The sequence below is a fragment of the Vulpes vulpes genome, chromosome 14 (genome assembly GCF_048418805.1).
Source record: "Vulpes vulpes isolate BD-2025 chromosome 14, VulVul3, whole genome shotgun sequence".
NCBI lineage: Eukaryota > Metazoa > Chordata > Mammalia > Carnivora > Canidae > Vulpes > Vulpes vulpes.
This window is the reverse complement of record NC_132793.1, coordinates 25,088,894-25,116,746: the sequence shown is the minus strand read 5'-3', so window position 1 is coordinate 25,116,746 and position 27,853 is coordinate 25,088,894. Positions and strand designations below refer to the sequence as shown.

Sequence of the window (27,853 nt, the reverse complement as noted above, 5' to 3'; positions counted from 1 at the left end):
TAACATACAAGCTGAGACCTATAGGATGAAAAAATTAGGCAAAATGTGGAGGAAAGGGATCAAGGCAATGGGGCCAGAATGTGCAAAGGGTCCTGAGACAGGAACAAGGTAGGTATAGCCAAGAAACTAAAAGAAAGCTAATGCAACTAAAGAGATTAGCAAGAAGTGTTGAAGAATGAGGTTAGAGAGGCAGACAGGAGTCAAACCAGACAAAGCCTCACAGGCCAAGGCCAAAAATAAAGATCTTACTCTGTGTGCAATAGTCAATTATTGCTAAGTATTGAGCAAGAGAGTTATATGATCCAAATTATGTCATATATACATGACATAATTATATGTATATATGATCATTATAATATAATTAGTATAACATATTAATTATATAATTAATATAATTATATACATATATATATAATTTCTTTAGAGAGAGAAAGAGCAAGGGGAGGGGGAAAGGGAGAGGGAGAGAGAGAATCCCAAGCAGACTCCTGCACTGAGCACAGAGCCTGACACAGGGCTCGATCCCATGACCCTGAGATCATGACCTGAGCCAAAATCAAGAGTCAGATGTTTAACCAACTAAGCCACCCAGGCACCCCTGAATTATGTCATATATTTTTAGGAGAGAAAAGATTGAACCAGAGCTTCAAAGCTACAGACCCATAGAGCTTTGGGGGATAATCCAATGTCTTTTATCATAAGAAGTCAGAGAATTCATCCCGAGCCATCCAAACTGACCACCTAAAGGAGTCCATATCTCTGCCCAATGCCATTTTGAAAAGGAGTCTGGGACAGGACAAAGGTGGGCTGAAGATGGAGGGAACTCCCTACCTCATGTATGGCTGTCACTCTAAACACACAGAGCCACTGTGTGGCTCCCATACTGACCCACCATGTAATAGAAGGCAAGGAAATGTTAGCCTATTTGACAGAGAAACTGAGAAGTTGGCCCATTTATATGTTCATTCACCCATTTGTTCAACATTTGCTATACACTGAGTGGAGAGAGGAATATACAAGATAAGTAAGGCATGCCCCAGCCCTCAAGAATCTCACAGACTAGTGGAACAAGAAGACAAATGGCATGTCCTATGTCAAGGCTTTGGTTTCAGGCACATCTTGGGCTTGGATCTCAATCCTGCCACTTCTGTAGAGAAGTCACTTAACTTGTTTGAGCCACAATTTCATCATCTCTAAACAGGGATGTGGGTGATGCTGCTGCTGCTGCTGCTGCTGTTGAGGATGATGATAACAGGTTGTTGTCAGGGTGGAAAGCATTTTCTGAGTGTTCATTAGTAGGGTTTGGTAGTTGTGGCCTTAGCACTCAAGTTTCATTGCGATTTTCATGACATGACCCTTTCCTCCTTCTCAGTCAGAGCTAGTTCCCCATAATGTAAAACCCAAGCTGGCTGAATCTATAGGCGAATGCCATCATATTGACACCTGCAGCTATATATGGAGCCAACTTATTACACTTCCAGAACAGGATGCCCATTAGCAGCCATGTGTAGCTAGTGATGGCAAAGTCATAGCAAGTGCTCAGAGGAAGAACAGCAAATACAAGGTGTCTGTCAGCTACTTGCTCCTCTGGGGATAATGAAAAGCTCCTCTCAGCATAGACACATTCACCTCTGGCCTACAAAGTCAAGACCACGGGCCTGACACTGGACATTGACACCTGTGGGGCAACTGGGTGGAAAAAAGAACAGAGCCAATACATAGGCATTTGAAAGGTGTCCTGGAAGTAAATACTTAGCCTTTTGACACCTTTTATGCACTTCACAAGTACAGTTGCAGTAGAATGTACCAAGAAAATTCCATCTTTCTACTAACAATTAAAAACTCAGAGTGACATTAAAACGTCTCTATACTTGCCTTCATTTTGGTAAAAGCACTGTAAAGGATCCATTTCTTTTGTAAAGAAACAATTTAAAAATCCATATTTTCCTGTTGCAAATAAGACACGATAGTTGTCAAAATCTAGGGAAATGGTATGAAATCTAAGATAAAGATGGATGAAAAAAACTGAAAAAAGCCAATATGATAATAAAAACTGATGATGATGATGATGATGATGAGTAAATTATGGAATGCTCACATATGCTAAGCATGGTGCTAATCTTGTAACATATTTCATCTCACTTGATTCTCATGACAATCCTATATGGGGACAATATTATCTCTATTTTATGGATGAGACATTGGGTAATGTCCAAGATCATACACCAGTAGGCAGCTGAATCAAGATATACATCCCGGTCTGTCTGGACCCAAAGCCTGTACACAGAAACTTCACATACTCCTAAAACTCATATTCTAAGCCTTTGATAACTCACAAAGAAAATCTCATGAGAGATCCTAAGAAATGAAAATTGACCCAAATTTTACAAGTCACCTAAGAGTATGCAGGGATATAAGTTCCCTGCAGGAGGCCCCTGTGAATTCCTGTTATTGGCCAAGATCTGAGATTGGTTACACCAGAGAAGGAAACTGAGGCAGGACTGCTGGACATGACCACTGAGTTCCAGGGACTAGAAAGACATAGACAACCACATGACTGTGTACACAGGTGTGTGTACGTAACTAAAGAAACACCTACAAAAGGTCAAAATCCTGATGCCTGTCAGCAGGACATGTACAGCTCAGCCAGACCTATTGAGACATCTTCTCACAGAGGCCATTAAGAATTGGTACTTGCCTTATCATCTGCAATTGTGATCTTAGCCAAGCCTTGGCCAGCCTTAAAAGGGTCCTCTCCTTCAAGAGTCAGCAGGTCAAATCACTTAGGGCTTGGTTACAAGCAGGCTCTTTTGTCTAGTATGATAAGCCACCATTCATGAAAGATCTTCCCATAAATCTTGGATTAGCAGAATTCAATGGCTGCCCCACCTCCCAAGGTTGAAGGAGAGAAAGACAAAAGAACTGGGAGGTCCCAAGGGCTACTAGAGGCTGCATCCAGGATGTGCCCTTTCCCAGCCTTTGAAGTTGGATTCATTCTTTGGGTCCAGGAAACCACTGGAGGCATCAAAAGCAAGGGCCACGTCCACCAACAGGTATCACAAATTTTGCCTAAAAGATGACTCCATTTCCCTCAGATATCCAAGAAAAATAAGACCCAAGACAGTTGGGTTTTGTCTTCTACTTATCATCATGTATAAAACTCTAGGTTCTACCCTTTGAGAAAAGGTCAACTGTCATTTGTTCTAAGCATCTGACATTTCAGCAAAGCCCAAAATGAGACTTTTGGCAAATGAACTATAGTTGAGGTTCACAGTATGGGAACCCCCCATGGGGTGGAGGAGAGCCCTGCAACAAACATCTGGAGCCTGCCTGAGGCAGGGATCTGAGCTTCCCCAGCCTCAGGTAGGCAGGAGCAGGCATTAACCAACCCCTTAGTCAACATCATCTCTCTCTCTCTCCCAGACTCTTGCATTGTCAGGCTGTGCAATAAATCACAAAATTTCAAGTGGTAGGAACCTAACAGATGACTAGACCTTCTCTAAAATAAAGGAAAAGCCAGCAGCCCAGAGAACAGGCTCTAGAGTTGTGGGGGCCATTAAATGAGGTAACAGATGAGAGCAAGCCTAGAATTCTTGAATACAAATGAGCACCACGCCAGGCTACCAACTCTGTTCAAGTTTTATTCCAAGCGCAATTAGGGAAAGGAAAGAGGACTGAGCAAATTATGTAACTACCATGCTTAAAATCCCCCAGGCATGCATTCATGCTCTCACCGGTTGCAGACATCATGTACTTTCCAAGCCCCCTGGATCCATCACTTCCTTCTTATCACATACATCTGATATAAAATGTCACTTGATAGAAGGCTCTCCCTAAACACCCTCTCCAGAACAGCCCCACCCCTCTCCCTCAGATCCTCACCCTTGCAATGGTCAGTGCTGAGTGCCTACCATGACGAAGCCATGGCATTGGCACCATAAAGGGCTCTCACTGGGTTGGCACCTGGCAGTCTTTCAAATCCCTCTACTCTGCCATTCACACAACACCCACCTAGCTTGAAGAAAACAGGCCTGTGAAGGTTTAAAATAAGGAAAGGACAGATACCTGGCCTGGCTGCACCTCCAAAAAAGTTCTAAGCACCCTGAACATCTCTCAGAAAGACACTGGCAATGTCACAACCATTAACAGGTGCTGATTTTGGAAGTCAGCCTATATCACGCCACCCTTATCAGCACACTTGGATTATGCCCCTTCATGTCTAACAACTTCTGTGAGAGACACTGGGCTATAAAATGAGATGCAGCTTTCCTTCTGACAGTTCACAGACAAGAGCAGGAGGAGAGGACACTTCCAAAAAGTCCACCTATCATCCACAGAGACCCATCAACACTGGGCAAGGTAAGAACTTGCTAAATCAAAATTCATGAAAGAAAAGGCCAAAATTCTGAGGCAGGGACACGTAGAGGACAGTTAATCAAAGGAGTGATACCTAGGATTTTGCATTTATAATCTCTTTAGCAATGCCCCTTCCCTACTGAAATGCATAGCACTCTATCTAGCGTGGTAGGTGTTAACAAATGCCTGGTATGCAACTGCTTTTAAAAATGAGGGATCTTGGGGATCCCTGGGTGGCTCAGTGGTTTGGCACCTGCCTTTGGCCCAGGGCATGATCCTGGAGTCCTGGGATCGAGTCCCACATTGGGCTCCCTGCATGGAGCCTGCTTCTCCCTCTGCCTGTGTCTCTGCTTCTTTCTGTGTGTTTCTCATGAATAAATAAATAAAATCTTTTTTTTTTTTTAAATGAGGGATCTTTTGGGGTGCCTGGCTGGCTCAAGTCAGTAGAGCATGTGACTCTTGATCTCAGGGTTGTGAGGTTAAGCCCCATGTTGAGTATAAAGATTACTTAAAAATACAATCTTTTAAGGAGCGCCTGGCTGGCTCAGTTGGAAGAGCATACAAGCATGTGACTCTTGATCTCAGGGTTGTGAGTTCAAGTTTCACATTGGGTGTAAAGATTATTTAAACTTAAAAAAATAATTAATTAAGATAAAATCTTTTTTAAAAAATAGGGGATCTTGCCTGGGATTATTGGATGATTCCATTTAAGACAATGTCTTAAAAATAGTGCCATAAATTCAGTCACAGGCAGAGAAGTTTATTTCTCCCTCACAGGACACCTACATGTTGCCTTAGACACCAAATCCTAAATTCTCACAGATGAAGGTAAAATGAGAAAAATAATGAAAATGTGATGAGCTTTTTCCTAAAGTCTAACTTATTCAATGTGAAAGATGTCATTGACTTCCCATTATGTCTTCCCAATATTTCAATAATAGCGGTTCTTCTCGGTCTTGGTAAATGGCAGGCAGCTTGATTTGGGCAATGCCTATGCATGGCAAGAGCAGAGGTCAAGGAGCCTGAGTTGTTTTTTTTTTAAGATTTTATTCATTTATTTATTTGAGAGAGAGAGAGAGAGCGCGCGCGTGTGCACCAGCAGGGTGGAGGGGCAGAGGGAGAGGGAGGAGCAGGCTCCCTGCTGAGAAGCCTGGGACCATGACCTCAGCGGAAGGCAGACTCTTAACCGACTGAGCCACCTAGGTGCCCCAATAAGCCTGACTTCATAAAACTTTCAAGGTAAGAAATGTAAACAGAGAGGAACTGCAGAGTCTACTGGCTTCATTGAGGGAAAATACCCTAAGACACAAACCTCTCTACTACCTTAAACAAGACAGAAAGACTTGAGAGAATCATTGTTACAGGAGGAATCTGATGGCCAGCGAAGGGAAGTTACCACTAAGTCACACATCTGAGCTCAGAGTCAAACAGGGGTTTTCTGCCTGGGTGGACCCAGCTCTCTGTCTCCTTGCTGAGGCTAAGTCTCCTAAGCTGGAAATGGGATAATAAATATTATCTAATTCCTAGACTTGCTGAGGATTATATAAAATGTTGCAAATGAAATGCTTAGCACACTGACCAGTACCTACACTGACCAGTACTCCATGAGTAGATATGTATGGACACATCCTAACAAAGAGAGGTAAAGTCAAGACTTACAAGTTTACACATTCATGACAGCTATGGCTGCTCATCTCTGGCCAAAACAAAAAGAAGCCACATGCTCTGTGGTCAATAGAAGGAGCTACAGAAAGTGGGTAAATGGGTTAATTCAATCATAAATCCACACAGAGGAGCCTCCTTTGTGCCATCCACCAACACAACAGTGAGGATGGTCCATTCCCACCATCAGACCATGTCTATGCTCTCTAAGTTTAATGGGTTTTTAAAAAGATATGAGAAGGCCTGATATGGTCATACTGCCATAAAGCTAGCTCTAGCCTCTGCACACTGAGCTGAAATGCCAGGATAGCTCAATGACCAAAGGGGTGGAGGGTGCCAAACCTGGAACTGATTGAATAGGTGAGTTAGTCCTGATTAGGTAAAACTACCAGCTGGAGACTGGCCATTGGGCACAGGGTGAGCATATTGTCTGCTCTGTACCACAAGTTTCACCATCTGTAAAATGAGGATATATCCTCCTTCTCAGGGTTGTGTAGAGAGTTTAGAGCAACTGATGTCCATTTACTCTCCACAAAGGGTCTGGTACATAGAAAATTCATACCAACAAGGCCAGTACTATATGCTAGTTGACCACATGCTGGGAGAGACTTTTGCCACCACTGGAGTGACATCTATTGTGGCTGGTTCATCCAAAATCCTTGAATTCTCCAGTTGGTAACTGGAAGGCTCCAAGGATATTTAAGAAAGGAAGACTGGCAGAAGGATATGGACCCTAGAGGTAAGGCTGTTGGCAGGGCTTGGCCTGTACTCAAAGGTTGCCACCAGCCTGTAGACATCTTTATGCAAAGTCGAAGAAGTAGTGGGACGCCTGGGTGGCTCAGTGGTTGAGCATCTGCCTTTGGCTCAGGGTGTGATCCCAGGATCCAGGATCAAGTCCCACATCAGGCTCCTGCAGGAAGTCTGCTTCTCCCTCTGCCTGTGTCTCTGCCTCTCTCTGTGTGTGTATGTCTCATGAATAAATAAATGAATAATCTTTTTTTAAAAAAGTTGAAAAAGTAGAAAAAATAAGACTTTGCCAAGTGATGGAACATTTTCCAATAAATACAACATACAGACTAGAATATCAATAATGTGAATAGCACCTTTCCACAAGAGCTAGGACCTTGTATGTGCATAGCCAATACAAATGTACAGGTACCCGTATGGTCCTTTGGAATGTGGTGTCTAACAAAGCTCACTTTTGCAGGTATCAGTTGCCAAGATGCTGACCCTCTGGGCCCTGGTCATCACGCTGACCATTCAGGCAAGAGCAATTGACCTGCCAAGTCCATCTTTACTGGTGGGAACTCTTCCTATCAATGAAGCCACTGGGGCTGTGAAAAACGTCCCTCTTGCTCTAACGGGAAGACAGCTCAGAAATACCCAAAAAGGCTCTCCATCTAGAAAACGTCAAGTTGGGACCCCAGGAGTCAAGTGTTCACCTGTGGCCAAGTACTTACTATCTAGAAACTACCTTGAAGAATGTAAGTAAAAATTGTTTCACCTGCACACCTTTGATTTTCCACCCCCTCACACACACTTCTCATTTCCAAGCCCAAAAGTTAAGTACACCTTCACTAAGAATACATTAGAATCATCTTGGGAGCTTGTTAACAAAACAGTTGCCTTGGCTCCACTCGCAGACATCGTGGTACAGCACTACTCCAGTGCACTTGAAAATCTGGTTTTCTAATAAGCTCCAAGATGATGCTGAAGCTGCTTGTCTTTAGTCCACACATGGGGAAGGACTGGTTGAAGCAATCTCGGGAAAGGGAACTCTTGGATCCAGCAAAATGTCTGGTTACCTGCATTTTATGTGATCTTTATCCCCTGGACACTGCTAGAAGCTCTCACAGCTTCTCAGTGCTGGACTCTACAGTTCACCCCAAACACCCACAGGTGCTTAGAGCATCAACCTGGTTGATAAGGAGGCAGGAAATGAGAAATCCAGGTCCACTACCAAACTCCCTAACCAGATTCACTCTCTCCAAGTTCTTTTCTCACACCCTTCCTGAGACTCAGCCTCCTCCTCAAAGATGTGGAATTCTGTTCTCCAGCAATCTCCCAGGGCCAGAGAGCGTAGGAGCTCAAGAATTACAAGGCTTGGCAAAGAAGTGACTCTTTTGGGGGACCAAGAAAGGAACAGGACTCATCAGCAAATAAAGGCCAGTAGGAAAGTCCACAAAGCAAACTGTCATGGCCTTTTGCAGCCATGGCTTCTATAGCCAGCCTTCCAGGATGACGAGACAGAGTAACATAGGGGAATCAGTGCCTGCCTAATGATCATAGTGTCCAGTCCCAAAGCTCACACATCCACTGTTTTGCCTCTTTAGAAACATTTCCTCTGCTCTGCCTCCCATCATCCTGCCTTATGGCAAAATACTTGAAATATATAGAAAAGTTCAGACAGTGATAAAAATAACAGCTGTGGAGGCACGTGGGTGGCTCAGCTGTTAAACATCCAACTCTTGATTTCAGCTCTAGTCATGATCTCAGGGTCATGAGACCAAGCCCCATGGTGGGCTCCATGCTCAGTGGGGAATCTGCTTGAGATTCCCTCCCTCTACTCCTCCTCACCTCTTGCACTCTAATAAATAAACACATCTTTAAAAAAAAAAATAACAGTTCTGTGCCCAACAAACAGTGATTTGGTGGTGGTAGTTGTTAATTTCATTGTTAGACATACAAAAACCTTAATATATATATATATATATATATCAAATACTCTTGTACACACAACTGAGATTAAGGAAGAAAATATCCAGCCACAGGACTGAAGGCCCTGGGGTTCCTGCAGAACTGCCTCCCTCCCTCCCCTTCTCCTCCTACCCCCCAAGGAGACCTCTGGCCTGTTTATTTTTCCCTTGCCATTTCTCTACATGTTGTGATATGTGGCTATTTCTTCTCAATATAAAAAATTGCACTAAAAAAAAAAAAAAAAAAAAAAAATTGCACTACATGTTATAAAGTTTTCCCAAAAGGTAACCTGCTTGCATGGTCTCTCAATCTAGTTTCTGAGGTAATTAATCCATGTTTAATGAGAAAGACTTTCCATTCATTTCCACCATGGTATTCTCCTGGATGAGTCCTCTAGAATATGCATCTATTCAATTTCCATTCTGTGCAATTCTGTGCTACTCCAAACAATGCTGACCTAAACACCCTTGTATGCATCTCCTAGTGTCCATGTGAAATTCTCTAGGCAGAAACTTATGATGTGGGTGCATCCACCTCACCCTACATAGGCAAGGCTCTCCAGAGCATAGAGCCCTATGCATGGGAAACAGCAGCAAGACTCCAAAAGCCAAGGCCCCTCAGCTCAGCAGGGCTGGTACTAGTGGACTTCTTCCTCCTGCTACTCTGTTGCCCTTTGGTCCAATTAACTTCTTTGCTGAGAGACGCTGGGTTGACCACCAACCAGATGTAATAGCTCCCCTTCTGAGTTGCTTCTCAGGCCACTGAGAGTAGTATGATAGGACAGGACCCCTGTGACTTCAAAGCTCTCCAAGTTGGCCCTTGACCATCTCTCCTTCTCAACCATCTTCTGGGATTCCACTTCTCTCTGCCCTGCTTATCTCCAGTGTAGAGGAAAATACATGGTGAGCACATCCCCCACCCCGACGATAATAATGCTTCTGGAGGATCAGCGCTGATGCAGGAGGTCTCTTAGCATCGGCAGCTTGTCAAAGGTGGCAAGACCTACCAGTGACCCACAAGGGGGAAATGAGGCCTAAAACAGAGAAGCATTTGCACAGAATCACACAGAAGAAGAACAGGAGAGTTCAGATCTGTCAGCAACACCGTCTTTTCTCTAGCCACCTCAACCCTACTGACCGCTTAAAATTAGCTCAACTCATTCATCCTGTACCCAGTAACCCATGCTGTAGGTTCTATCATGCACCCCTGGAAGGGTGCAGAGACTGGAGCTCAGGAAAGAGGAGATCTTGCCCCAGGCTACTCCCAGGAACAGAATCTAGACCTATAAGCTCTGGGCTACTGGGCTCAAAAGCTAAACTAAGTCCTTTCGTTCCATGCTCAAATCATTTTAGATTTGATACTCATACTATACTTAGATTTGATACTCATACTTTAGATTTGATACTCATACTATACTAGTATACGCATACGCAAAGTATGCGTATACTTTGATACGCATACTCAACACCAGGTTGACCTCAGGTAGGTGCTAATAAATGTTGACTCTTGACAGGGGACAGGTTATCCTTACATCGCCAGGCTGTCCTATTGTGGTCAGTGACAGGGATGAATATATCCACAAGGCATAATATACAGGACCTACAAGCCTCACAATTCAGAGCTGGTGCTGGCTCTCCAGCTGGAAAGGTTCCTCAAGCTGAACCAGCTGGACAGCCAACAGCAGGATCATGTCTCTTAACCTCTTTCAGATCTGAACGCCACCCTGCCCCCAAAGATCAAGAAGAAGTTGATGTGTGAGGAGGTCCTTCTGTCTGGTATGATTGGGAAAGTGATATCCACGGTGTCTAGCTCCGATCTACTGTCTGTGTTAGACATCACTTCAGCCCTCAACATACCTGGAGGTGTTCCTCTTGGTGGCATCCTGGGCAAGGAAAGTGGTGGCCAGTCCCCAAAGCTCCCACTGCCATTGCTCTCAAAAGCCACTGATGCACTTGGTACCCAAAAGGATCTGGGCAGCCTACCACCCACTGGTGCAGAGAAGAATCCTGTAAAAGGACTCATCAACAACCTTGGTCTTGCAAATCTTCCCCTGCCTCTGAAAGACGTAGGTGACCAAGCCAGCAAGCTCACAGAATCCACCCAGGACATGCTGAACAGTGTAGTGCCAGCAGGCGTTGAAGACGCAGTTACAGGCCTACTGGGAAATCTTAACCTAGAAGATCTCCTATTAGGGTAAGTGATTCCTTGATCATAAGGTCTGGCACAAGAAGAAAGTTGCTATTTAGGGACACTGAAGTTCAACCTCCAACAATCTCATGGAAAGGGACAAGCACATCTTCATGAAGAAATATTCTAGCTCTGTGCTGAAAGGGTGCCCTTTCAGAGGGAAATATGATCGAGATTTCTTGAGCTTAGAGAGCAGTGTGGATGGGTTGGTAAGCTGTTAACTGGCTGCTTCGAGGTTATTTTTCCTACTGCCCAGATTGATTCCCGGAGCCAGGACTGACCCATGATACTGTCACTTTGCAGATTAGAGGTTCAAAAAGTGACTGTGGAGAGCATGACAACAACCATGACAGGTGATGGGATTCTCGTCCATGCCACAACTACTGCCTTCATAGGTGGAAAAGGGTGAGTCTGTTTCCAAATGAGTCAGCTGAGACAGCACAGACTGGAGACTTATGTATGATTCAAGGTCCAAGGGTCAGGCAGAGATAACACAGAATAAGGTAGAATGACTGAGGATGGGACAAATTGGAAACAAGGCACAGCTGTCTCTCTCCTCTTCCCCAAAGGACCAATGCAGGGGAATGACCCTATGGAGCCCCATTCTCAAATAGTGTAAGCACAGCCAGAAATCCAGATTTCCATGTGAAATCTGCACAATTCTATACATGGGCAATAAAGAGAGAAACCTCAGAGAATGACATGCATACTGGTATTATGGCCCCAAATAATCTGGACTCTCCAAGGAAAATCAGCCCATTCTACAAACAGCACTGTCCAAGGCAGTAAGGGGGGACACAGATGATTAAAACACATGCATCATTCGTCCACCTAATCTGTAATTAATACACAGCTCTATACCAGATGTTGTGCTGGGCACAGGAGGACTAATGGCAGTCCCTGTGCTCAGCAAGCATCAACGTGTGGGGGAGAAACAGGTTAACAGTGTAAACTCAAGGCACACAGGAAGGCATTCATGTGAGAGGAAGGTAATCCACACTGGAGAGAAGGCTTCTTGGATGAACACACACAGCACTGAAATCTCTTACTAAGCAAGCTCCAGGTAGGCACCTGAGGCACTCTGAACTCACTGACCCCTTTTGACAACCTCATCAGAAAAGCAATCCTCTTTCTAGACTAGGTAGTTTAAACTATCAAACCCAGTCATAAACCTTGCTCAAAGTCACACAGCTGACAGAGTCTGAACCGAGGCATTGTGCCTCCAGAGCCCATGTTTGTGACCACTACAGTCAGCAGTGTCAGGAAGAATCATTTGTCTTCTCCAGAACATCTGACTCTAATGAGACCTGGCTCTAGTACATGGTGAGTTTTTCTTATGCTGTCACCCATCCAACAGACAGCTGGGGATACTGGGCACAAGCATAACCTGTAATGGACATCTTATTCCAAGTTGGCCTGATGCTACCAACAAAAGAAGACATCTTGAAGGCTGGTGATTGAAGGAGAGTGATTTTATCAATGTTTACTGAATGCCTCCGATGAGCCAGGCTCTGAATCCTGTGTAGAGGAGGAAGCCACCCTTGAGGCATGCTCACTGGAAAACACCAACCTTTCCCTCTCCCAATCTAGACAAATGCAGGAGGCTGACTCCCCAAAAACCTATTGTTTAGCCTGAGAGACATCTTGCAGCCAGGTCTGGTTTCACCCACATCTTGCTCTCCACAGTCTAGCAGGACCTGTAGTCAGCATACTAGGATATGAAGTACATGGCGATGTAACCCTGAAAATTGGCATTTCCACGAACAACACCCAGTGTGTCAACCTCCAAGTCCAGGACAAGGACATCAAGGTCAAGAAAGTGACTCTTCAGATAACGGACATGTACGTGAGACCATTTTTCTCATTCTCTAGATCAATGTGTGCCAAAATGTCCCCACTGATACCACCCTTAGAGATGGAATTTGGCCAATCCAATGGTTTGAATAATTAGTAAATGGAGGTTCAGCGAGTAGTCTCTGATTGGGAAGAGCTCACTGTGTTTGAAAATAGTCTTCTCTCACTCTGCCTGTATTATGCTAGGTGTAGTATACTCTTTGTATTTTGTTCTTTTTGCATAAGCAATAAACCCACTTAGATCAAAATTCAAAAGATACAAAAAGCCATACAGTGAAAAGTCCTCCTCTCACCCATGGATGCCAACTGGCTAATTATCCTCCCTGGAAGCAACCAATGGATCTAGTCTCTTCTGTTGGCTTTCAGACATATTATTTGCATGTGTACAGTTGTGTGTGATGTATACACACACAGAAAGGGGCAAATATTATATACGCTTTTCTGGACTATGGTTCACTTAAAAAATAGCTTGAAATCTGTTGCATCCATTTAAAAATAGCTTCTTCACTTTTTTTTAAAGATTTTATTTATTTATTCATGAGAGACACAGAGAGAGAGAGAGAGAGAGAGACAGAGACACAGGTAGAGGGAGAAGCAGGCTCCATGCAGGGAACCTCACGTGGGACTCGATCCCAGGTCTCCAGGATCACGCCCTGGACTGAAGGTGGCGCTAAACCACTGAACCACCCAGGTTGTCTGCTTCTTCATTTTTTATGGCTTAGTATTCCACTATGAAGATGCACTAAACTTAACAGTCCCTTATCAAGGAAGAGTGCATTTTTCAATTAATAACTTTTTTTGGGATCCCTGGGTGGCGCAGCAGTTTGGAGCCTGCCTTTGGCCCAGGGCGCGATCCTGGAGACCTGGGATCGAGTCCCACGTCGGGCTCCCGGTGCATGGAGCCTGCTTCTCCCTCTGCCTGTGTCTCTGCCTCTCTCTCTCTCTGTGTGACTATCATAAATAAATAAAAATAAAAATAAAAAATAAAATAAAATAACTTTTTTTAATTTTTATTTATTTATTCATGAGAGACACAAAGAGAGGCAGAGACATAGGCAGAGGGAGAAACAGGCTCCATGCAGGAAACCCAATGTGGGACTCGATCCCTGGACTCCAGGATCACGACCTGAGCTGAAGGCAGACGCTCAACCACTGAGCTACCCAAGCGTCCCATCAATTAATAACTTTTGTATCCAACTCCAACTAGTAAAGTCCCAGACAAGTCTGTTCACTATCATTAACAAGTACGTGAAGCACAAATATCTCTGCATGGGATTGCTGGGTCAGATGTCAGGCATTGGCAGTTTTCCCAGGCATCCTTGCATCTTCCTTAATGACTGAAACTGTAGACAAAAGGGCTCAGGTACTTGAATGAATTAAGAAGCAGGACATCACGCAACTGTTTCATCAAAAAAATGGGTTTTTCCCAAAATCTGGGCAAAATCCAGAAATGCAAGTATTACACGGTTCTTCACATATCTTTCCCAGGCTCACAGATACTTTGCCTCTCCCTGTGCCTCTGCCTTTGGACAACATCATTTCTCAAGTGTTGACAGTAGCTATGAAAGAAAATGTAAGTCCTGGGAAAAAGGAGAACACCACCTCAGAGGTCTAGGTCACCGGGGGAGGACAGAGAGGAGCCCCTTTCTCAGATATTGTCTGATGCTGGGAGAGACTCAAGAAGGACATATCAACCCTTCTGGCCCAAAAGACCCCAGCAGCACAACAGAATAAGGCCTCAGGCTGGGAGAGGGAGAAGTCTAAGAAATAGAACAGAGAGGAGGAGGATGGGGAAAAGGGGAAGAGGAGCTGGGCTGAGGAGGAGGACAGGCCTGTTGCACTCCTTTGGCAAAGCTAACTCGTGGTGATTTCACAGTTTCAAGAATCGGAATCGTGTAACATTGATTTCAGTGATTTCAACGAATGCAAGAACTGTGAGTACAACCAGACCTCCCTGGGGCTGACAGGTCGATGGAGGGCTCCTCTGGGATCCCACCAGATGACAGACCAGGGAGTATGGGGCTTTGAGCTCCAATACCATGTACCTCCAAGCATTCAAACCTCAGTACCCTCAGGGCAGAAAATAAGGCAACTTACCTGCTTCTCTAAACCACAGTGACTCATCCTCCAGGACAGAGCAGGGCAAAGAGGTCTCTGTGGCAGCCCGCCTCCCAAATGGTTTGCAAAATACACACATGTGCAGAGTCAGAGCAAAGAGCATTCCCAGTCCTCATGCCAGAGAAGCTGAGAAGCAAAAATTCCCTCCCATACCCAAACACATCCAGAAGACAGGAATGATAGGATACAGTGGACAGTGACTACCAACACAGCCAAAGCAGGGAAGCTGGTAACATTTCCCAAATCCCAGAGTAGATGAATCTGGAACCTGGGCAACAAGTCTATCCCTCTCACTTGAGGTTTTGGCACAATGAGGATAGGTTTCAGAAAAACCCCCCATGTTTTCTGCTTCCCTGAAGCCTCCTCCCAGAAATATGGAAAAGTCAGTAAGACACCAGCTTCCTGCCTGGGACCTAGAAAGAGGAGGGTGTCCAACTGATCCCCCATCTGGAGGGCAGGGCCACCAAGAGCCCAAGGGTTGCAGGGGTCTCTATAGCTCTCTTTCCTCTCACCTGCAGCTACTGGCTTGTTCAAGTACGATGTTAAAAGTTCCAGGATTTCTACACGAGGTCTTTTCATCTCATACTGTGTAAGTGTTCTGTGTGCTTACAATAGATTCCGGGGGAGGGCTGGAGACATCCCCAAACTCATGAAACATATGCTACGTGAAGGACACTTAAATGGGGGAATTCACCTGAAAAATGAGGATTTGTGGCTTCTCTTAGACAATCAGAGGTCTGGTAGTCCTACGTTGTACTACATCTTAGAGCCCTAAGTAGGGCCAATCTGCTAGAGAGGAGCCATGCTTCCTCATTTACAAGAGGTGTTCCTACTCTCCATTCTCCACAACCCCACAACTCCCCACAGACTCCTACAGAGGCTGAGAAGGTCTACCACTGTCATCATTCTCATCCACTGCAATGCTCACAAGGGGCACTTCAGTCCTCCAAATCTCAGCTGTGCCTCCAAAGACACAGAAATTGATGTTAGTCTCACATAATGACAGGGATTTTTCTGCTTTTCTTTTTCTAGGCTAAAGCCCTCTTTAACAACAATATAGTCCCTGTGCCCGGAAGCCCTCTTCCACCAGATCCTAAAAATGCCAACATTTCCCTAACTCTATCCCATATGTTACTCAAGGTAATCATCACTCTAAGTGCCAAGCAGAGCTCTGCCAAGGTAAGCATCATCTATATGGCCCCTGGCACCATTCTCCTCTTCACTTAAGCTTAGTCTATAAAACCCTGAAAGAAGGTAAAAATGCAGTGGGTTCCAGAACATTCTTGCAGAGATAAATATGAGAAAACCCTGTGGGATGTAGATTTTCCCTTAATAATCATGTAAATGGATCCTTGTTGACATTGAAGGACAGCAGAGAGCAGGGGAATGCTCTGGGAATACCTGCTTGGCGCCAAATACAATGCCAGGTGTCTTATTTACATAATAAATGTCCTTGCATTCTCACAATAACACTAGAAGGCAGGGATTCTTATACCCATTTTACAAAGAACCAAAGTGAGAGAAGTAATTTACCCATAGTCACAGTATGAGCAAGGGAGTGGGTTTATCCACATGTGAGGTATTCATTTGCTTCTGGCCCCAAAAGAGAAAGAAGAGAGGCAGTAATTAACAGGGATATAATAATCACTGAGTACTTTCTATGGGCTAGACTCAGTTTCAGCAGTGTACAATGCTTCCTTAACAGTCTCCCAAAATGATCAACTGCAGAGCAGTCTGCCACAAGACCATAGTAAGAAATAGGTTTAAGCTGGATGAATGTAATAGAAAAGTAAGATTTTATGTGTTAAATGCCCTACTGTCTTTCTGAGAATGGAAATGAGATATAGAAAAATATCTGAAATTAGACCCTGTCTGTTGTGGTCACATCGGATGCACCAGCACCAAGCTAGGTGATCAACTCATACTAGAGGGCCAATAAATATTTGAATAAATGAATGATGCATGGGTGTCTCATAAGGCAACATTCTGCAGTCCTTCTTCTCCATATTCTAAATGATGGCTTCTTTACAACAGATGAATAACCTGACTGCAAGCATCACCAAAATAGCCTACTTCTTCCAATCAGGCAACAAAATCCAAGCCACCTACTGGGTTACTGTGGAAAAGGATGGTGAGAGTGTTGCTAATGGGAAAACGGTAAGTACAATAACAAATCAGGATTGAGGTGTGAGGAGGAACTAATAGGAGCAGAGGTTCCATGGAAAGAAAAGTGGACTGGAGTGTAAAGGAAGCTAATCCCAAAACCTGAGGGCCCAAGTGCCTGGATGTCTCTATGAGACATCTGCCCCCAGAGCAGAAGAGATAAACAGGTTGTCTCCTGAGACCAGGTAATCTCTGCTCTGGTCCTTACCTGTGATCTTGTTGGTGATTACCATAATGTGATAGGTTTGCTGACTAGCCAGGTCAAGGTATTATTTTTAACTCATGTTTGTTTTATATTAATACAGACCTTAATCATCTCCCATAACTGCAAGATTTCAAAAGACAAATTGATATTAAGCATCAAGATTGAGAGGTACTGTCAATAACTACAAAATCCTCTTGACATCTGTCAGTGTAAAAACATATATCAAGAACCCAATTCAAATCATATACATAATTATAGAGAAATCAAAATGGACTTCTACTCACCTTAAAATTGCTTTCTCCTCTGTACCTGACATTTTATTAGTTGCTTTGAAAAGTGACCTAATACCTAAACTCTAGAATTGGTTAATATTTATGTGAAAATAATTTTTCCTTGTATTTTGTTTCCTGACAGCTCTGAACACTCAGTGACACCCCCTGAGGCTGTAAGTAGATTCAATTTTCAAAATATCTCTATGTGAGAAATTATTTTAATGCCAGATGCCTAGTGACACAGGGACTCTGGAAGGAAAAGACAGAGTACAGCACAGATGCAATGTAGAGTAGAACTACAGGTTCCAAACCTAAGCCCTCTCTGAAGAGTTCTTAAAACTAGTTCCCAAAGTCCATTATTGGAGTCCCACACTCAGTTGGTGACCTAAGGAAGGCCTAAATCCATGCTTTTTTAGTGTCATGGGTGATTCTGATACACAAGGAAATGCTAGGGTCCACTAGAAGAATGACAAAATGATCTAGATTCTAATCTTGCCTGGATTCATGAGAGTTGCTCAAAAATATACCCAGCCTCCCATGGCCTCACTCTTCCCATCAGTGATTCTCAACTCATGTTCTATGGAGTATGCACATGATCACTAGATGGGAGCCTGGGGAGTGGAGAAATTGGGAAAGTAAGGGTAGGGTCCAGTGAGCAGCCTCCAGGAAATTCACAGGTGGTCCACCAACCTACCTTCTTTAAGATATTTGATCTTATACACGTTCATGCCTCCGTTCAACCAATGTTTAGTGAGCACCACTATGTGCCCAGCCTTAAAATACAACATGAAATAATGATGGGGGATGCCTGGGTGACTCAGTGGCTGGGTGTCTGCCTTAAGCTCAGGGCATGATCCTAGAGTTCCAGGATCGAGTCCCACATTGGGCTCCCAGCCAGGAGCCTGCTTCTCCATATGCCTGTCTCCATCTGTTTTTGTGTGTCTCTCATGAATAAATAAATAAAATCTTTAAAGAAAAAAAAAAAGAAATAATGATGAGATCCCTAACTCCAAGAGTGACCCTCAAGTTTAGGTGGGAAGACAGAGACAGACTAAAATCATAAATAAATCAAGTAAATCATTTGGGAGTCTAGCAACCACACACTGGGTGGAGGCATATAATAAGCACCCAGAAGCAAACAATCTTATGACTATCGGTGACTACAGGGACTGTCTGCATCTCATATGTCAGCCCTGAGATATAAAGGAGTCATTTGAGACAGACTCTGGGAGGTGTCACAAGCCCAGTGATCCTTCTTCTCATCTTTACTGCTGTGCAGTTATGTAGCATGCCAGGCTCTATACAGGGGAAGGGATATAGAAAGGCATAGTCCCTAACCATGTATCTACCCACCTGATGGGACACAGACATTTATGCAGGAAGTTGTCAATTTAGCACAAAGATGACAGACAGAGCACCAACTAGATGGCAGACAGTGAGTTCCCTGAGATGATGCCTGAACTTAGCCTTGAAGGAGGAGTTTACCACAAACCCAAAGTGTATACCACATGAAGAAAACAGGAGGTGTCAAAGGTAGGCATCACAGAATCATAGGCCTTTTGAAAAAGGGAAAGATAAGCAGAATGCCAGCAGAAAGAAGCAGATCTTGGAGGCCCTAGGAGGGTATGCAAAGGAGGCAGGCTCAGCTGCTCAATTCCCAATACTGAATTCAGCATTTGTCTCAAGGGTATGCAGCTGCACCAGTGAACCTACAGCACTGTCTGCAACATAATACTAATCCAAAAACATTTGTTCAAGGAGCCACCTAAGGCATCAAAACCTACTAAAGGGCTTTGGAAAACTCCTGAGTCAGAAGAAACCTGAGAGACTGACCCAGATCCACCTCCCTATCTAGTCTTGTCTAGTAATAGACTTCTACTAGGACAAAACCCACGTATCAGAGGCATCCAAAATATACTGATAAAAAATGCTCCTCTCATCTCTTCCAGGAGGACGAGGTGCAAGATATAATGCACTTGCTTCTGAAGAAATTTTTGTCTGCCTTTAATGGTATGTGGAATTAATAATGTAAACACAAGAATCCTAAGAAAGGGACAAGGGTATGAAACCACACTACAGAATGTTCCATGGCACTGAGCACAGTATCATTCAATCACCATCTGGACTGAAAATCGCTTGTTTTCAGATAGAGACTTCAGAATCTTGAGATGGCAAAACATGAAATTAAATCTAAATGCCTCTTCTATGGGTCCTAATGAAATCTAGCTCACTAGGGGTCTTCAGGACCAACATCATCATACCACTTAGAGGAAACATGGACCTGGATCACCTATCACAGAGATGCTGAAGTTTGAGAAACTTGAGACTGAGATCATGAACTTCACAACCATCATGAGATGATGGTACAAAATGCCATTTATACATATTTGTGGTAAACCTGTAGATGGGTTCCAAAGATTGCCAATAACACCAAAATAACAGGGTCTTTTAGTCTTAAGTTAGTGAGGGCAGACATGTCTACGTGTCTCTTAATATCAATTCTCTGTACATAGAATATCCACCACATTTCCAGTCGGTTCTAGGGTCATTTCTGATCCTTGTGAACTCTCCCTTACACAAAACTAAGAGAATCTATGTCTAAAATCTGTCCATTGAATGGGCATGGGAACAATTCTTCCTAACCACAGATCTAACCAGAGACCCCTCTGGTTAACTGTAGCTAAAACAACTCAGCCTGGTCATTGTTTCTTTCAACACCTATCATAAAATTCTTTTATTTCAGAAATGACGAGTACATGGAATGTTCCACCAGGAATAACCTCAAATCCTCTAACCAATGCCAAGGTTCAAGTACTTAAATCGGTAAGAGAAAAATACAAATACTTTCCTTTTGCCCTAAGGCCTACTCTATACTTCAACCTTCACAAGATTGAATGGGGCCAACAGGCCTCATCCTCAGTCAGTTCCTCCTGCTTTACCAGCTCCGACCAGTCTCCCCATTCTTTCCTAGGCAGATTCATTGCCTATTGTCCCTTTAGACAGAAGTCCTAAAACTGAGACACTCTTGGTTATACATAAGCAAATAATCTACCCATCCCCATGAGGACTCTCATACTTTTCTGAATATGTCTCAATCTCTTCTTTGGAAACATCTCCACCACATATGCCTAACTCATCTACATTATCACCTTCTGTATACTAGAGCCTCTCATTCCTTGCCACTTTGACTCAAATTTCCACCCTTCTTCCTATCTAATCTTAAACCCAGAGAAAATTACAAAGAGAATTCGCTTCCTAAGAAACAGATTTTTATTTAAGAATGAGATTTTTATTTAAATTTGTCACCAGAAAAACAGCAAATAATGAGGATGGAACAAGGGAAGATATATGAAAGAGCAAAGAAGTTTAGAATCTCCATCACCCTTAGATGTTCCATTCTTGATAAACATGCTTATTGAGTATGTAATCTAACCAGGAAAATAATGCCTTTCGTTTCGGTTCAAATATCAGAAGTTGTATACTTGTGCTTTTACTTAACCCTCAAATTTCCCTGGATCTGTGGCCAAATCAATACTAGAGTATAGAGCAGAGTAAATCAGCATTTACCTTACTGTTGGTTTGCTACCTCCTGCTCTTATACTCCATGGCTCTGGGTGGCCTTGGACCTATCATTTAGCCTCCTGAAGTCAGCCTCAAGTCAAGGGATTAGATTAGATGAACATCAGCTATGTTCCAGCTACAAATGATAGCCCATCCAGAACTGGTTTATGAAAAAATAAAATTATAGGCAGTGAACATCCAGGGATGGGACTAGCTTCAGCAGTGGCCTGATTCAGGGCCCAAAATATGACACCAGAATCCATCTCTTGGTTCTACTATTTCTACATGGGCTCTATTATGGCTGTACATGAAGGTCTCCATGTACTGGGAGCTTCTCTCTCCATTTCTTTCTGGAATAGTTCAAACAACAATCACCCAGAAATAATCTCTGAGGCTCCCACCATCCTGACTAGTTCTCTTCTTGAAGCAAGCTCTGTGGGCAGAGGAATGGAGTGTACTGGCTAGCTCAACCTGTGCCTGCAGCCAGTTTATGTATTTAAGAGTATAATTAGTTGTCTTTTATCTCCTCACAGAATGATCTTCAGGCAGCAAACTAAACCCACCACACATGATGCCAGATAATTTTCCAGAATGAAAGAATTTTAAAACTTCTTTAAGAAATGTTAAGCCAAGGACATCTTTATTACTAAGAAGCCAAGTAGAATAGAGTTCTTAACATGTCAACTATTCTTTGGAATCTCACCAATATTATCTGGAATTAAAAAGTGCAAGAAAAGCAAGAATCCAGAGATTTTTAGCATTTTGTAAACACTTCTTTAATAATTAGCTTATTTTCATGCAAAAAAACCAGACTCCTTTGTCTTCAATTCATACAAATAGGAATTTTGTCTTATGTTTATGACTAGTGAAAGCACTACTTCCTAGGGACATAAAAATTAATAGTATGAATGATGAGGCAAAAAAAAAACACAGGATTAATTTATCTAGTGCACTAGGGGACAATCCTGACAATGATTAAGACTTTTCTTCCCATATCTCTGCCCTCCTCTCCCCGATTCCAAGTGCTTTATTTTGCCCGTTGGCCCAACATGAAAATCACACAGGGGCTAGAATCCAACCTCCCCCATCATCACAAGCTAAATAGTGGGGGGCACAGTCCAAATGCTAAAAGCTGGATGGAAAAGAGAAGGAAGAGCCTGCCAATACCATGAACAGGACAGTAAAAGATCTAGGTCTCAGCTTAGGAACTATAGGCCATGCCAAGTGGCTATGAGAGGAAAGCTAAGCCGAGCAGTCAGGAAACCAATAAATGCAAAAAATTCCCAGAAAAGTATACAAGAGGGATACTGAGAACACAACTGTGATCTCTACATCAGGCAAAGACCCTATGTCTTGTACACAGTGTCTGCTCTGGAACCAAAAGAATTCAAACTGTGGATACAAAGACCAGGTAGGGGAAGCAGGGCCAGATACTGGGCTTGCCTAACAGCAAGGGGCAGCACAAAATTAAGGCCAAATCTTCCTATTACCTTCAGCCTCTTGTCCAAACTTTAGGTTCTGATTTCTCCCCAGGCCATACCTCCCATAGTCAATCCCATCTCAGTAAATGGCAATACAATCCACTCAGGTTCCACAGCCAGACACCTGGAATCATTCTTGACTCATCTTTTTGACCAACAGACCAAGTCCTATTGATTCTGCCAAAAGAAGACCTCTCCCATCTGTTTGCTTCTCTCTCACCATCCTAGTCCAAGTCATCATCATTTACTAGGGCAACTGGACCTCCTGTTTCTGCCTATGCCACCTACCATCCAGTCTACCTGGATGTGAGAGTGAGAGAGCGCAAGCAGGGGAAAGGCAGGCAGAGGAAGAGAGAAGCAGACTCCCTGCCTAGCAGGGAGCCTGATATGGAACTCAAACCCACAACCCTGGAATCAGACAGACCCGAGCTAAAGGCAGACCCTCAAATGACTGAGCTACCCAGGCGCCCCTAAAACAGAAACAGAAACTTCTAAGCAGAGACTAAACAAAACAGACACTTCCAGGGAAGATAGTGGAGTAGGAGGACCCTAAGCTCACCTCATCCCACAAATATACTAGATAACACCCACATCAGTGTAAATAACCCAGAAAGTGACCTAAAGACTGGCAGAAAATACTCTCCACAGCTAAATGTAGAGAAGAGGCCACACTGAGGAGGGTAGGAAGGGAAGAGAAATGGTGGGGAGCTAAATGGACTTGCAGGGCTGGCCGTGGGAGGGAGGGATACCAAAGGTGCTGCATGCTGGGGGGGGGGGGGGGGGGGGGGCGGGGACAGACCTTCATACCAGGCATCCCAGGTACAGCGAACCCCCACAGGAAGACAAATCCCCATAACATTTGGCTTTAAAAACAAGAAGGGCTGAATTTCACGAGTTCTTACCATCAGAGGAGCTTAACACCTGGAACTTTAAAAATCAGCAAGCTCAGCTCTCAGAGAGCTGAGAGGGCAATAACAAAAACAAAAACCTTCCTGGGTGACTGAGTGGTTTAATTCGTTTAGTGTCCAACTGTTTCAGCTCAGGTCATGTTCTCAGGGTTGTGGGATCGAGCCCCTTGTCAGCTCCCCACTCAGCACAGAGTCTGCTTGAGATTCTTATTTCCTCACCCACTCTCTCTGCTCCTCCCACTGCTTGCTTGGCTCATGCGGATGCTCTCTCTCTCTCAGATAAATAAATAAAATCTTAAAACAAAAACCTTCCAACTCATAGTAGCAACAAACCACTCAGACATTGGTTTCTAATACCATTCTCTATAAAAGAAATCAGGACCCCTTGGAGAAATGGCTAATTCTAGAACTAGAGAAACAGTACAAGATGACCCTGAAGCAGCTTACTAATTACTGAAAAAAAGAAAGTACTCAAAAAAACCACAATGATGGAAGTATGTTAAAGTTACAATGCTAACTGAAAGGGCTGCAAAAGCTGAAACAACAGAACCAACGGAATAAACAAAGTGGTACTGGATTATAATCCAAATATAAATAAATACCCAACAGTCTATACGGACATAAACAAATTATTCAGTAAATAATTGGGGAGAGAACAGACAAACCTCTTGTGCAGAAAACCCCTAACTCATTTACACAGCTACTTAACCTGCATGGAGGTGGAGCATAACTTCCCACTACTTAAATTCTCAGCTGCACAGTGACTTTTCTCCGAAGAGCACAGTATGGAAAGGAGGAGAAAGCAACTTTACAATGAAGAAACCTGACAAACACTACCTCCAGCCAGGTGATCAAGGGTAACAGGAATAATGATAAATCATATTAACAGTATGTATCCTTATGTTGTGATGAGAATGGTACTCTATCTCAGTAGCCTTCCTCCTCCAAACTTGCAACTGTAGTCTAGTTATGAGAAAAATTTGACAAATTCCAATTGAGGGGCACTCTACAAAGTATATGACCAGTTCTCCTCAAAACTGTCCAGGTCATCAAAAACAAGGAAAATCTGAGAAAGGGTACAACGAAGAGGAGAAACTCACTTTAGAACCAAAGACATACCTAAGTTGAAAGAGAAGGAATGGAAAAAGGTATTTCATTCAAATGGTAACCAAAAGACAAATGAGAAAGCTATTCTAGTATTACACAAAATAAACTTTTTTTCAAACTATTTTTTTATATAAAGATTTATTCATTTGAGAGAGAGAGAGCGTGCACGCGAGCATGGTGGGGGCGGGGGGGGGCAGAGGGGAAGGGAGAGGGAGGCTCCCCGCTGAGCAGGGAGCCCAACTCAGGACTCTATCCCAGGACCCCGAGATCATGACCTGAGCCAAAGGCAGATGCTTAACAGACTGAGTCACCCAGGGACCCCCACAAAATAAACTTTAAAACAAAAATTGTTGTAAGAGACAAGGGACATTATATAATAATATAACAATAAAAAGGCAGGTTATCAAAATGATGTAACAATTACAAACATATGTGCATATGAACCCAAAAGTTATGGAGCAAACTCTGACAGAACTGAAGGCCGAGGGACACCTGAGTGGCTCAGTGGTTGAGCGTCTGCCTTTGGCTCAGGGCAAGGTCCTGGAGTCCCAGGATCGAGTCCCACATCGGGCTTCCTGCAGGGAGCCTGCTTCTCCCTCTGCCTTTATCTCTGCCTCTGCCTCTCGTGAATAAATAATTTTAAAACTTTAAAAAAATATATTTAAAAGATGAGCTTTAAAGGCATGAAAAGACATTGAGAAACTTTAAATGCATATTACTAAGTGAAAGAAGCCAATCTGAAAAGGCCAAATAACGTATGATTCCAACTATACGACATTCTGGAAAAGGCAAAACTATGGAGAAACAGGGGCGCCTGGGCTGCCTTCAGCTCTAGTCATGGTCTCTGGGTCCCATGCTTCAGGCTCCCTGCTCTGTGGGGAGTCAGCTTCTCCATCTCCCTCCTCCCCTCCCCCACTCAGTCCCCTCTACTTGTACTCTCTCATTCTCTCTCAAATAAATAAATAAATGGAATTTAAAAAAAAAAAAAAAAAAAGAAAAGAAAAAAAAAGAGAAAGCTAGAGGCATCACAATTCTGGACTTCAAGTTATATTACAAAGCTGTAGTAATCAAAATAGTATAGTACTGGCACAAAAATAGATCACTACAACAGAATAGAAAACCCAGAAATAAAACCACAATTATATTGTCAATTAATCTTTGACAAAGCAGGAAAGAATATCCAATGGAAAAAGTCAGTCTCTTTAATAAGTGGTGATGGGAAAACTGGACAGCAACATGTAAAAGAATAAAACTGGAGCACTTTCTTACACCATATACAAAATTAATTCACAATGGATTAAAGACCTAAAATGTGAGACCTGAAACCATAAAAATCCTAGAAGAGAACACATGCAGTAACTTTTGACATAAGCAGTAGCAACTTCTTTCTAGATACGTCTCCTGAGGCAAGGGCACCAAAAGCAAAACTAAACTATTAGGACTACATCAAAATAAAAAGTTTCTACACAGGGAAGGAAACAATCAACAAAACTCAAAGGCAACCTATGGAATGGGAGAAGATATTTGTGTAAATGATATATCTGATAAAATGTTTAGTATCCCAAATATATAAAGAACTTATAAAATTCAACATCCCAAAACAAACCAAAAAAGGGGGAAGAAGATATGAACAGACATTCTCCAAAGAAGACAGATGGCCAATAGACACATGAAAAGATGCTCTTTATCACTTATGATCAGGGAAATGCAAACCAAAACTACAATGAGATATCACCTCACACCTGTCAGTATGGCTAAAAACACCACAAAAAACAACAGGTGTTGGCAAGGATGTGGAGAAAAAGGAGGCCTCGTGCATAGTTGGTGGGAATGCAAATTGGAGCAGCCACTGTGGAAAACGGTACAGAGGTTTCTCAAAAAGTTAATCACACTACTAGGTATTTACCCAAAGAACACAAGAACACTAATTCAAAGGGATATATGCATCCTTGTGCTTATAGCAGCATTATTTATAGTAGCCAAGATATGGAAGCAGTCCAAGTATCCACTGACTGATAAATGGATAAAGATGTGGGATGTATATACAATGGAATATTACTCAGCCCTGAAAAAGAATGAAATCTTGCCATCTGCAGCGACATGAAAGGAGTTAGAAGGTATAATGCTAAGCTAAGTGAAATAAAGTCAGTCAGAGAAAGACAAGTATCCTATGACTTCACTCCTATGTAGAATTTAAAAAACAAAACAAACAAGCAAAGGGGAAAAAAATGAGAGAAAGGCATATTGGGAAACATTCTCTTAATTATAGAGAACTTATGGTTACTAGAAGGGATGACTGGGGGGGATGGCTGAAATAGGTGATGGCGATAAAGAAGTGCACTTGTGATGAGCACAGGGTGATATATGGAAGTGCTGATTCACTATACTGTACATCTAAAACTAATGTATTAGTTATATACAACTATAATAACAGTTAAGTAACTGGAATTAAAATTACAATGTACAGGGGTCCCCGAGGGCGACCCGCGAGGCAGCGACCCAGGGGTCCCCGAAGGCTGCCCGCGAGGCGGCGACCCAGCGGTCCCCGGGCGCGGCGGCCCGGGAGGCGGCGACCCAGGCGTCCCCCAGCGCGGCGGCCCGGGAGGCGGCGACCCAACGATCTCCTGACGCTACCCAGGGTGTGGTTACCGGGTTATGAAAGTACTTCGGGCCCGGGAGCAGGAGCCAGGCAAGGATAAAGTGGAAGACCTTACTAGTGCTCTGTTCATCTAAGTCTTGCTGCTTCTGGCAGAAGCTGGGGAAGGGATGGTTGTGGGTGATTTTGGTCCCTGCCCCTATGTTAAATGTTTGCAAACACTGATCTAAAGAGTTCTAATAAAGAATTGAATTTCAAAAAAAAAAAAAAATTACAATGTAATATAAAAACAAAAACAAATTTAAAAAAATAAAAACAAAATCAGGAAAAAAAAAAAAAATCCTCCAAGTGCTGTCAGACCAAAGGACAATGAATGAACTGGCAAGCTAAAAAAAGAAGGCCATGAGGGAAATTCTCATGTAAAACATGAGAATAAAGTAAGGAGACAGGCAGCTGAGTTAATGTCATTAAACCAAAATTAGAAAGATAAATAGTTTTTCCCAAGCAAATGGGACTCTCCACCTTCCCCTCCTTCAGTCTCTAATTACTAGCATGCAGGGTCAAAAATCAATAAGTTAGCAGCATCCACAGCAAAAATTGGGTTGCTAAACATTTAACACAGACTGTAGAGAAAACCCCAGAAACACTAACCAAGGCAAAAATGAAGTAAAAGTAGAGAGACAAAGGGA

The 27,853-nt window shown here is 43.2% G+C and overlaps 1 protein-coding gene across 1 annotated transcript; it reads left to right on the top strand.

Annotated features, from left to right (window-relative positions):
* Positions 1-43: 43 nt before the first annotated feature.
* LOC112928161 (vomeromodulin-like) lies at positions 44-27,227 on the top strand. The gene is made up of 13 exons (XM_072735152.1): positions 44-108; positions 1,199-1,302; positions 4,277-4,356; positions 7,223-7,499; positions 10,422-10,905; positions 11,203-11,304; positions 12,586-12,745; positions 14,630-14,767; positions 15,904-16,050; positions 16,906-17,028; positions 19,461-19,521; positions 20,255-20,334; positions 27,036-27,227. Exons 1-13 carry the CDS (start codon positions 44-46, stop codon positions 27,225-27,227), a joined length of 2,013 nt encoding a protein of 670 aa, XP_072591253.1.
* The last annotated feature ends 626 nt before the right edge of the window (positions 27,228-27,853 follow it).